This window comes from Grammomys surdaster, unplaced genomic scaffold (genome assembly GCF_004785775.1).
Source record: "Grammomys surdaster isolate TR1022 unplaced genomic scaffold, NIH_TR_1.0 125789, whole genome shotgun sequence".
NCBI lineage: Eukaryota > Metazoa > Chordata > Mammalia > Rodentia > Muridae > Grammomys > Grammomys surdaster.
Window position 1 is genome coordinate 5,612 of NW_021620620.1, and position 12,454 is coordinate 18,065.

The 12,454-nt window shown below is 36.0% G+C and overlaps 1 protein-coding gene across 1 annotated transcript in view; it reads left to right on the forward strand.

The window, feature by feature from the left end:
• The window catches only part of LOC114640186, a gene marked incomplete at its 5' end in the record, with an annotated part of 39,127 nt that overhangs the window by 4,540 nt on the left and 22,133 nt on the right, over positions 1-12,454 (forward strand). Inside the window, 2 exons of the mRNA XM_028789116.1 lie at positions 8,971-9,054; positions 11,378-11,464. Coding sequence (XP_028644949.1) covers positions 8,971-9,054; positions 11,378-11,464 — 171 coding nt within the window. The remainder of the gene's footprint in view (positions 1-8,970; positions 9,055-11,377; positions 11,465-12,454) is intronic.

The following is a 12,454-nucleotide window of genomic DNA, read 5'->3' on the forward strand; positions in this document are numbered from 1 at the left end:
CCCTCCCTCCCTGCCTTCCTTCCTTCCTTCCTTCCTTCCTTCCTTCCCCAGAGCCTTGCTTTGTTGCACATGCTCAGTGCTGAGGTGTCTCTCCTTCCCACTAAGTACTCACAGTACTTTGCATTTCTGTAATGTGTTGGGATAATTTGTTTGATCATATGAAAATCTCTTGGGATATTGATGAATATTTTATTGAACCAGTAAGTACATTTTAGAAAAAAATTGAGACCTTAGAATATCTGTATATCCAAGAAAATAACATGCTGATAAGTTGATTTAGTCCATTAATTTTTACAGCAATATTTTATATATTAGATTAGTTTTATTAAATTTATTTTTAGTACTGAAAGTTATATTACTGTTTGTAAGTCCTACCATTATTCATTGAGATAGGCTCTCCATGTACATTACATACATACATACTTACATATATATACATATATATACATATACATACACACATACATATATACATACACATATATACACACAGACACACACATATACATATATATGTGTGTGTGTATGGAGGTACACATATATACATATACATACATACACATACACATATGCATGTGTATACATGAAGACCAATCTGCTTTAGTATTCTGAATGCTAGAATTTCAAGCATATTAAGATCAGTAACTGTTTTGAAGTTCAGGAGATAGGTTTGCTGCATTAAGCCATATATTAAAGTATATTTTTTACTAGAAAGTGTGTGTTCAAAATTACTTGGGCTATCTAGGTACTTTTATGGTTCCATATACATTTTAGGATTGATTTTTACTAATTTTGTGAAGGAAGTCCCTGGCATTTGATAAGAATTTTATTTCATCTGTGAGTGTTGTTATTGTGGCATACACAGTAGAGAAGACTCTTTGGACACAGATTCAAGGCAATAGAAAATCTTTATTAGCTGGTTGACAACAATGCTGGGTGTAGGTTTCTCAGGCCTTTCTCAGGGTGAGCTTTTAAGCATAAAAGCCACATCCTGAATTGACACACCTCAGATAACAAGAACTATTAGCCAGAAACAGAACTGCAGAAATCGAAGAACAAGGTTAGTACATTTAGGGACATTCCCAGAACTATAGACTTTGACGGATTAGGCCTTTGTTCTCATTTTGGCAGGTGTTGCTGCCTGTGTGCTGGAATCTGAGATCTGAATGGTACTTCAGTCATGGTGTCAGTTGTGCTAAGATTTCAGGGCCTATTAGAGTATGAGGACTTGAAAATTTCAGTTGTTTTTTTTTTGAGTTGCTTAAAGTGTTACATACATGTCCTCAAAGTGAACTCTACTTACTTCAAGGTTTATTTAGTTGTTATTCCTCTGACATTCTTCATACTATATTAAGTACTGTTTGAATGTCCAAAAGCTTGACAGTATTGAAGTTAAAAAGAAAACCTTAGTTTTTACTGAACGTTAGTGTATTATTCTTAAAATTATAGGTTAAGCCTAGCTAGTGAGTCTTGAAATGAGGTTTGTTCGTAATGGTCGTGTGTTTTAGTTAAGTAAAACAATATAAAATTAGTAAAGATCATTTGTGTAATAAAGATAAACTATTTAATGGAGCTTGTAATGCTATGTGTGCAGATGCATGCATAAATGTATGTATGCTTACATATTCATGTATGTATATGTAGTGTACCTAAATGTGACAGGAAATTTACTTCATTCTGTGTGTCATGTTCTTCACTCCCCAAAAAACATATTTAGTAGGTAAATAATAGTACACTCAAAGCTTAAATCTAATAAACTATAAATGTAGGTGAATGAATGATAAATATAGGAATTTTCATCATGTAGGTAAAACATTAAAAACTCAGTAAGTTTACAGAGTGATTATTGTGCTGCTGCAACAATGCCAACCAACCAGAGCTACCAGAGTCTAAACCACCAGCCTGGGAGTACATAGGGAGGGACCTATGGCTCCACCTGTATATGCAGGAGAGGATGGTCTTGTCAGGCATAGGTGAGAGAGGAGGTCCTTGGTTCCATGAAGGCTGAATGCCCCAGTGTGGGGATTCGAGGGTGGAGAGGTGGAAGTAGGTGGGTGGGTAAGGACACATCCTCATAGAAGCAGGAGGAGGGGGATAGGGTAGGGAGTTCCTGGGTGGGGGGAAATGGGGAAAGAGGATAATATCTGAAATGTAAATAAAATGTCCAATAAAAAAAGTTATCCTAAAAAAAGAAACTTATGCAGAAAATGTTTGTTCTAAAGGAAGTCTGAGTATTTAATCATTTTTTAGTTCATAGATGATACATGCCTAAGCAGAATAGCTAGCTTATGGTTTGGGATGACATACAAATACTCAATAATTAGAAGAATCATGTGTTACAAAAGATAGGCAACTATATGCTGTATAAACTATGTAAGATTCAATCTGAGGTGTATGATGTGAATCTGCCATCCTTTGCAGCACCGCCTATAGGTCTAGTATAATTTTAACTAGTATTATGGCAACATTGCATTTAGAATTTGTGAAAATGAGTCCAAAAGTGGGAATGACAAAGGGTAAGCTTTGTGAACACTGAAAGAGACTAAGGTGGGGGGGACAAAACAGAAAACCAGCAATAAAACCTTTAGCTCAGGATAGGATACTGTACTAATACTGAGCAGTGGATGAGAATGGGAAGCAAGAGAAAAACAGTGAAGGATTTACTAATTAAGAAAGACTTAGAGAAAGATTTTTAAAAAGATTGTTGAGTTCAGTCAGTAGTACAGACCAACAGTATAAAAAATTCTGTTTGGAGCTGAATGTTTAAATAGCAGTGTGTGTGTGTGTGTGTGTGTGTGTGTGTGTGTGTGTTTGCTACCCTCCCTCCTTTCTCTTCCTTTCTTTCTTCCTCCGTTTTTGGGGCAGGAGTGATGAGCAAAGTCTCATTAGGTGCTCCAGACTCCTAGTCTCATTATCCCAGCCCTAAATGGTAGGATTACCAGCGTGCACCACCATGCTTGTCTGCAAGTGTGTGTGTGTGTGTGTGTGTGTGGGGAGGCAACATAGAAAGCCATGTCCATATTCAGAGATGTGTTACTTAGGTTAATGACAAATTTAAACATAGGTTTACAGATAGTATTTTCTCAAACTATTATGATGAGGTTTTTCATATGTTTCAACACTTTCACTTATTTTCGAATGTCAGCTGTTTCTCTTTTGTTTAAGATGCCTCAAGCATCTGTCAGGATCAACTTACTTTTGAAAAATTGAAAATCAGTTTTTACAGCCTAGGTTTTACATCCTCGGATGTTGCTTTGAATTACTAGATTTTAAACACCATAGATCAGTTTTAAACAGTAGTACTCAAAATTGTTAGTTGACATTGTGGACTGGATTTGATATGATTTTTCTGTCTGTGTATCTTTGAATTTACAAACAAACAACTACTTTTGAAAATAAAAAGAAACCCTTTCCTCTTCCCCTCTGGCTTTCTTGAGATGCCTCCATGACCAGGCACTAGCCTGTCTAAACACAAAGCAGCTTTGTTGACATCACTGATGATGCTTGTCAGCACAGACTGCTCAGTGCCGCCAGAATGTTTTCCTAACCATTTCAAGTATTCATGTCCACTGCAGCTGCTCTGGAACTCATAGGAAGGCCCCAGTTTTTGCAGTCTCGTGGGAGAACCTCCTGGGTAAGATGGCATTACCAGGTTTTGCAGTGGTTGATTTGTGGAAGCTAAATGTCAGTCCAGAAGTTTACTTTCATACTATCTCAAAAAAGAACACTGGGAGAAGGTTGACTGACCTTCATGCCCTTAGATGAGAATGTGTATTCACCTTAAATAAAATGCCAGTGTAGACTGGGAATGTAGCTCAGTGGTAGAGTTCGTTCCTAGTGGGAACAGCCTGGATTCAACGCTCAGTCTGAAAACAGGTCTTATTTTGTGATTTGTAGATGAATATATTTAGCATTATAATTGCATTTAGAATTCAAAGTCTAAAGAAACTTCTGATACTTCACTCAGTGAAAGGCCAGCATATTTGAGCAGTCAGCTAACCAAACTGTTCATATTTTCTTCAGTTGCTACACTTCATATCTTATTTTCTTCTTAAATTTGTTAAATATCCTTATGCAGAACATTAAAAGCAGTGTCCAACATTAGTATTACTTACTTATTAGGTATATTATGAATTAAAAACATCATGTGTGAAGTTATTTCTTAGTATTATTAATTTATTGTATGAGTGTGTGTGTGTGTGTATGTGTGTATGTCTGTTTGTGCGTGTGCTTGTGCGTGTGCACGTGTACAGAGGCTGGACAACAAAGGATACCTTGGAAGAGTTAGTTTCCTTCTTTGATCATGCAGTTCCTGGGAATTGAACTCAGCCTATCAGGCTTAGTGACAAGTGTCTTTACCTAAAAAGCCATCTTTAAAATTAAAATGTTTCCATTCCATTTATAATTTTCTGTAACATGTCTCAAAGTATTTACTAATTTTGTCCTAGGTACTCTCATCTTAGTCAAGGTTAAATAGATAACACTACCATTGTGAGTGTCTTACTTAAGGCGGAACAGTCTTACTAATTAAGTCAGGGAGAGAGTGTGTTGATGATCATTAAGCTCTTGTGCTTTGATCTAAAAAAAACTCTTCTCTTTTCCTTTGATCTTTTAAATCTAAATTGCTAGGCTTTTAAAAATAGAATGCAAGTTTTTTCTTTTTTCTTTTCTTTTTTTTTTTTTTAGTTTAAGATGTAGAAACAACTTAATAATAATTGCTAATTTTCTTAGGCAAGCCTATTCAGTCATCCTCTTTCCTCCCCCTTACCTGCATTTACAATATTAGCTTGTGGTCTGGGGAGATAGTACAGTTGGTAGAGTACCTGTCTGCCATGCATGAAGCTCTGGGTTTGGTTCCCACCCTTCATTAAATTAAGCATGATGACATCTTGCCTGTAATCGCAGCACTTGGGGGTTGAGTCAGGAAGGGAATTTAAGGTTATCCTTAGCTGTGCAGCAATCTTGAGTCCAACCTGGGTGGGCTTCATGACACCCTGTCTGGAGGGAAGAAAATTGACGACATAGTGCCTTGGTTTCTTTAAATTGACTTCTAATCTTAATACCCTGATAATAAAGAACAGTATTGGTATGAATACAATTCTTAAGGATGTATAACTTTGTAACTAGAACAGGAATTTGACATTTTCACTTATCGGCTACAGAAGTTAACTTTTTGAGGCTATAGTATGTGTTTTAAAAGTATTACAAATGAAGCCATTAAATAATAGCACTAGCTTCTGGCTTTTCTTACCTTCTTTGTGAGCACTCTGCTCTACTTGCTTACCTGTCTCTCTTACCCTTCCACTGATTAGCTCCCTCCCTCCTTACCACGCCTTTCCTTCCTGAAGTTCTGCTAGAGTGTTCCGAGAGCCTCTGACCCCTCAGCAGTGTCCATAGTGCTAGGATTACAGGCATGTGCTGAGCTCTCTTACTTTATATGTATGATTACATTCCTTCTAGGTAACTGGACTAGCTTTGTATTCATTGAATTAATTCCAGTTGATCATGATATTTTTACTTTCTAGATACTTTGAATCTGATTTCAGCATTATGTTAGGAATCTTTTCATCTTTGTTGTAAAGAATATTGGTCATGTTTTACTTAACAGTTTTTTGTCTTATGGTTAGGGATGTGGATTGATAGGATCCTTTTAAGCTTTGATTTATTTTTATTGGTAGTCTTAGGCTTACACAGGGTATTTGTTTAGTCTTAGACGAGTTTAGAACTTTTTAGATTTAGAGTAATTTTCTTATTTTATATGATTTCAAATATGTATCCGTAGAATTATACATGTGATGGCTCTTGATTCTCAACATTTGAGAGATTTGATGGCACTGTGCTCTCTGTCCTGGCACTAGTCTCGGTCTACATTTCCCCAGATTCCTTTGAAATTTATGCTACATGTTTTTATAGTTTCTAAAGAACCCAGAGGTTTTTGTTTATTTGTTTGCTTGGTTGTTGTTATTTTAAAGACAGTCTCTATATACCTATGGCTGGCTGGAAATTACAGAAACTAGCCTGCTTCTCAGCTTCCCAGTGCTGAGATGGAGGCAGTCACCACCACATCTTGGCCAAAGAAACTGTTATTAGTTTCATTGATTGTTTTTAGTTGTTTTACTTCCTATTACTTACTGTTTCCTTTCTGTTCTCTACTTGTTCTTAGTCTATTGTGTTCTAGTTACAGGTGTGACACCTTTTTATTTATGCCAGTCTTTCTAACTACCACTTTCCCTGAACACCACTTTAGTTCCATTTCATACACTTTGGTCTATAACACCTTCACTTTCTTATTTACCTAGGACTTCCTCTTTAGGCTCATGCAGGATTAGAGGTTTGTTTTTCTTTCCAGCTTTTGAGAGTCCCACTGTTACTGAAGTGAACCTCTGTTTCACAGGACCTGGTTGATATGTTCAGTTCTTTAAGTAGAGCGTCCTTAAACTCTCTGCTCCTGTGTTTCATGCTTGCCCATTTCTTCTGTAACATCAGTGACTGAATAGGACACCTTTTGTTATTGCCCTCATACACTCCTAAGCAAACTTCTGTTCATTATTTTTCCTGGTCAGTGTGTTTTCTCTTAGTTAGTTATATTAGATCATTTCTGTTGATCTGTTTTCATATTCATTCTGTCATCTCAACTAAGACTTTAAACTTTAAAATACTTATTTATATTTACCTTATGTATTTTTTTGTAGATAGAGATATTTTCTATTTACTTCAAGAGTTCACCCATACCTCTGAAAAATTTAATGATAACTTATTAATTTATCTCATCTAGTTAATTCAGAATTTTTTGCCATGAGGCTTTGATGTTCATATGAGCTGATATTTTTCTGTTTGTATATGTAGTAATTTTGTATTGTGTCTTGTATATTTCAGTGCTATATGTGAAGGGTTTCATCTCATTTGAGTTCCGTAGTGAATACACATACACACACACCTCTGCCTCCTCCTTAGAGAGGGACAGGTCTAATAGACTTCAGGCTACAAATTCTGGATTGAAAGAGTTGGTTCCTTTCTCAATGCTTTTGTCCTGTGGTGCTCAGCAGAGGCTAATTGGGGCCTGCATATGGTTCTAGTTTATTTTTTGACTGTCTTTCAACCTTGGATAAGCTGTTCAAGAGCAATTGTGCTTGGGGTGTACCTAGGAATTTAGATTCAATTTAATGGTTTTCCTGATACTTTTTACCCCTGGTATTTTGAGCTTGGCTGAGCTTTCCCTTTACTTTCACCTAGAAGACTGGGCTTTTCTGTTCCTTGCCCTGCTGCATAACTTCCTACAACTACACCCACAGCCATAGAGAAACAGTATGTGCTGTGTTTTCTCCCATTCTTTTGGTATTCTGTACAGGAAGCAGGAAGATATTTAGTTATTTGAAAGTAGGGTAAATTTTTAGAACCTCTTTTTCGCAAATATGCTTTTCTTTGGTAAGACTTACCCTGCATTGGCATGCCACATCATCAGAAGAAAGATGAACTTTATTGAGATATGTGTTGTAAAATAAGTACCCCATCCTTGCCTTCTTTCCTTTCTCTTTGTTTTAAAACCACTCCAAAATTTAATGTTCTGGGATTAGGGGGAATAGCTCATTCAGTCATATTCTTCTTCTTGAAAACAAAAGAATTCTGAAAAGTAGTCATGTGACATATCACATGTGTAGTAGCACTGGGAAGGCAGAGATGGGGGAGGGGAGCGTCCCTAGCCTAATTGGTAATTCAGACCAGTGAACAACCATCTCAAAAGGAATGGATATCATTCCTGAGGATGACAATGAGGTAGTTTCCTGCTTTCCACATCCAAATTTGTGTGCAGCACACATACACACAGGACCCTGTCAGGTCATAGTGTCCATAATATCACTAGTAGAAATGGAATTTATCCAAGGCTGAGAATTCGACAAGTGTTTATTTGCCTTAACTGCAATCTGTATTGCCTGTTAAGCTTTGCTAAATGCATATTCTGTGGCTCATTTCTGCAGATTCTGATTGAATAGGTTTGTTGTATAACAAATGGATTAAATGCCCCTCTCTCCTATTCAGACGCTCCTACTTCAGGTCAGGACAATCCACAGCTATGTTTGCTCTGAACATGTGTGACTGAGGAGGGCAGTGTTCCCAAAGCTGCTGTAGCTGTGCTGCAGTCCTCTGACTCAGTTCCTCAGCATCACCTCTGGCACATCCTGCACTGGTTCATCTTTCTTGAGATTGTCTCTTTGAATCATTGAACATGGGATGTTTTAAACTAGTAAATCAGTTCAGCAAAAGCTAGAACTTAATAGTATCCCCTCTTTTTTATTTTACTGTTTAAGGACAAAATACTTTGTTTTTTCAGTTTTTCTTACATTCTGTAGCTTGTAGAATGCTTAAGACTTATCCATCATAAGCTTGAACTTTTGTATGTAGGTTTATATAGCACCAACTCACTGGACATAGAACATTTCTGGCTTCTTCTTGTATTTGTCCCTGACATTCCTCCCTACTTAGTGCCTTTGTCTATATCTATCCTGATTTCCAGCACAGAACATCACTTGGCCTTATTTCAGGTGTCTTATATAGAGTCATGTGACACATGCGCTTGGATACCTAGTATTTAATCAAGTGATCAAGCTTTGTTGAGTTTTTAAATTTACTTCTGAATTGTTTATACTCAAAACATGTATCTAAACCAAAGCAAATTTGGCTGACTTTCCCATTTTTCTTAGCTCGGTTAATTTTAAATGTCTTTAGGACATTACATATGGTTGTTTTCTAACTCCTAGAAGTTCAGTGTTCTGCAGTTTCCGTGGACTGTCTTTGCAATTACTCCTCCTTCTCTTGCACATTTTCTTTGGTCAGTATAATAGGGAGGAGCGTTTGGAAATCTTAGCTCTTACTTGTTTTTTGTCTGTATTTGAGCTAGGGGGAATTGGAGAGCAGGTGCATTCTGGTAATTATTGTGTTAATCTTTCATTCGTTATCTCTTTTTTCTGGTAGCATGATGGAAGTGGATCATTGCATGATGTTCAGCTATCATTGCCATCCAGTCCAGAGCCAGAAGATGGTGATCAGATCTATAAGGTATGGCTATGTATTTATACTGACGTTTTCAAAGTTTTTACTATAGAAATAATACAGCAGTCACATTTTAAGCTATGAATAATAGAGGTACAAAAAAACTAGAGCTTTTAGCAGGCTGCAGTAGCATATGCCTTAGATAGATTTGAAGTCTACCTGTGCTACACAGTGGGTTCTAGGCCAGCCCAGACAACTTAGTGAGATACTGTCACAAAAATGATCTGAGATTGTAGCTTCATTGGCCAAATACTTGTTTAACATCCATAAGGCCATACATGATATCAATTTCTAGTACAGAAAACGGGTCCACCTAGAGCTTTACTATCTGGGAAAACAACCAGATTTCCTCTAAACCTTTGCCATTGTATGGAAGTAAAATGGTAGTCCAGTAGTACTTTGATTTAAATTATCCTTGTCAGGTGGGAAGGAACTTGCTCCTGTGTTACTACTGTTGCTTATACCCATGAGTAATAATTATCAAAATAAGGTTTCAATGAAATTAAAATGACAGTATTTCATATATTCACAGAATTGAAGAAACATTAATATAATGAGATTGCCTTTTCCATATTTGAAAATCTAATTATAGAATTCAAGTATATTTTACTAAGCAATTGAAAGTATTATAATTCTCATGATCTTTAGATTTTAGTAGATAGCTCTTTTACAACTATTTCTCAAGCATACACAAATACTTTTGGTTCATTTAATATTTTCAAGTAAAGGTGTTCACATGCCTTTTCCAAAGTATAATTGCCTGTGTTTGTTAGTTATTTCAATAACCTAATCTCAGAACATTACCAACTTCAAATAACATAATACCAAGTCTTAATTACACATGATCTGTAGATGAGCTGAAATTCTGCTTCATATGTCTTCTTCAATCTGAGAGCCAAACTGAACGGTCATCCCTGTGGTGTGACATAGCATTGTAATATAAAGGAAAATGAACTTTGGAACATTCATATGAATTCTACTTGGACATAGCAAATGCTGCTTCCAGATGATTCAGATGGCCTAGGCTAGAAACACCTGGGCAGAGGAGCATAGGCTACTTATTGGCTTCTGAGTAATTTACCAAGAGCCAAATGATACACAAAGCAATCATAATCATAAGACTATAGCACAGTAGTTACATGGGTTAGTAATCTGGGCTGTTCCCTTTGGTGTCTACCTGTTGTTACTCAGTTACTCCCAGCCATGTGATTCCATACTACTGGTTGTGACAAAGTGTTCCACATCAGCAGATCTGGTTTTATAAAACAGTTTTACATGTGCATTCAGTTTTAAACTAGTGATTTTGATGACCTTGGAGTATATCTAAAATTTCCTCAGCTTTTCGGCTAACTTTTTTTCCTCACATCATTTTTTCTCTTAAATCTTATATATGCAAAGAATTAATTTTGAGACATGGTCTCATTTAGTCCAGGTTGTTCTCAACCTTGCTGTGTTTAGTATTACATGATAAACACATTGACAACTGGCATCAATTCATGTCCTATTTCCTTTGTGTCTAGGCAGTCATTTGTTGTTTATTTCTTATTCAGGCTGAGATGGAATAGTTTATTGTGTCCTGTATTCTCTATTTCTTTTAATTCATAGCTATTCGTAATGTCATTCAAGCTAGAAACAGATTTGACTCCTCCCACTAGACTTAAATTGCCTGTGATCACTGTTGGATCAGGCTTCTCATCTGAAGTATTGCAATGCCTTGGGTGCAGCTTCTGTTTTGCAGTATTGGGCATTTCTAGTTAATGATGTTGGCTAGTGACTTTCTCTTTAATTCAGGCAGCACTTGTCAGGACAGTGGTTCATTGAAGAACACTCCTTCCTTGGTACTCACCTGGAATATTTATTTATTTTTTACTGAGTTCTGAGCCAATTTTGAAAGTTCTATTCTACATTGATTATACAATTTTACTATACATTAATTTTCTGTTCCATCTGTCCTGCCCTTGATATTTTCTAACAGACAACTTAGAAGTGCCCTTGAAATCTTAGTTGAAGTTAGTTTTGCATGGTGATTTCCTTTCCTATATAACCGTTGGCCCGGTTTCTTTATCATTGTCAGTGCAAAGCAGTTAAGCACATATCTCCTTGTAGTCAGGATCATTATAAACGCTGATCCAGGTGGGAGCCTGGTGAGTATTAGTGTTTACTTCCCTTTTCCCCATTGCATGCCAGTTGCCATTAGACCATGAAATTATTTTAAAAATTATTTGAAGATTTCCTTTTAGATGAAGAAATCATTCATTCATTGCTTGACTTCATTGACTTTATACTTCCCATTAGAAAATTTTACATGACAGCATTTTTTATATTTCAGAATGAAGATTTACTAGATGAAATAAAACAACTTAAAGAGGAAATAAAGAAAAAAGATGAAAAAATCCAACTATTAGAGCAACAGCTTGTAAGTATTATAACAGAATAAAGCTGAGGCTCGTCACGTGGGGCAGTGTTCACTTTTATAAGACTGAGTGGAGTTTTACATTAGTTTTGATGTTTGGAGGTTCATGTAGCTTTGTGTTCAGAGTACATATGTTCTAGAAGAGTATATGATTGAACTTTGACATCAAATAGGAAGTATTCATGTGAATGATTCTTTGTTAGTTCATTGTTGATGGCTTCTTTTGTGAGACTGTAAAATTCATTTTACTTTTGCTTATTGATGGAGAATCAATGGCTTTCTTTCAGACATGTTTTGAGAAATGAGTACCTGGACATCTTATCTCTGTGAGCAGAGTGAAACTAAGTATTTGGCCTTAAGTATTGAGTTATACCGAAAGGGATTCTAGAGAAATAGTTTCATGTCTGTGGTAATAATACATGATTTCTCAGAGTAAAGCTTGCTTGAGTCTTCATAATTTTATAGTTGTTGTAATTTTAAATGTTCATAAGAAAACCATTTGTATAGTACCTTGAATTTAGTTATAGCATAGTTTGTAATAATCAAAAGGCCAGGTAAAAAGAACTTACTGCATAAAATTGCAAAAGTCATAATAATATTTATTGAAAGCCTAAAAACAATATGACAGAGCAAATTCAGCTTCATAAAATACTAATTTCTTCAAGAATGTCAAGTATTTAACAGTGAACTGTGCTACTGAGATCATATTACAGACATCCAGCTCATGGATGAATAGGAACACACAGATTAGATATGGTTAAAAAGGCAGCTGATTGGAATTGTGTAGAGAATTTATTTTTGAATTGATAATATTCCAGTAAAATCAGTGGCTCATTAAAGAGTCTTCACAAGATGAACAGACAAACAGACACAGCATCTGGACTGTTTGTATTTAACACCCAGAAGAATTCCATCAGAAATCCATTTAAGAAACAGTCTTTAATGGTTGTTGCCAGAACAGACTCCCCAGAGAGTTATAAATAAACATCTTCT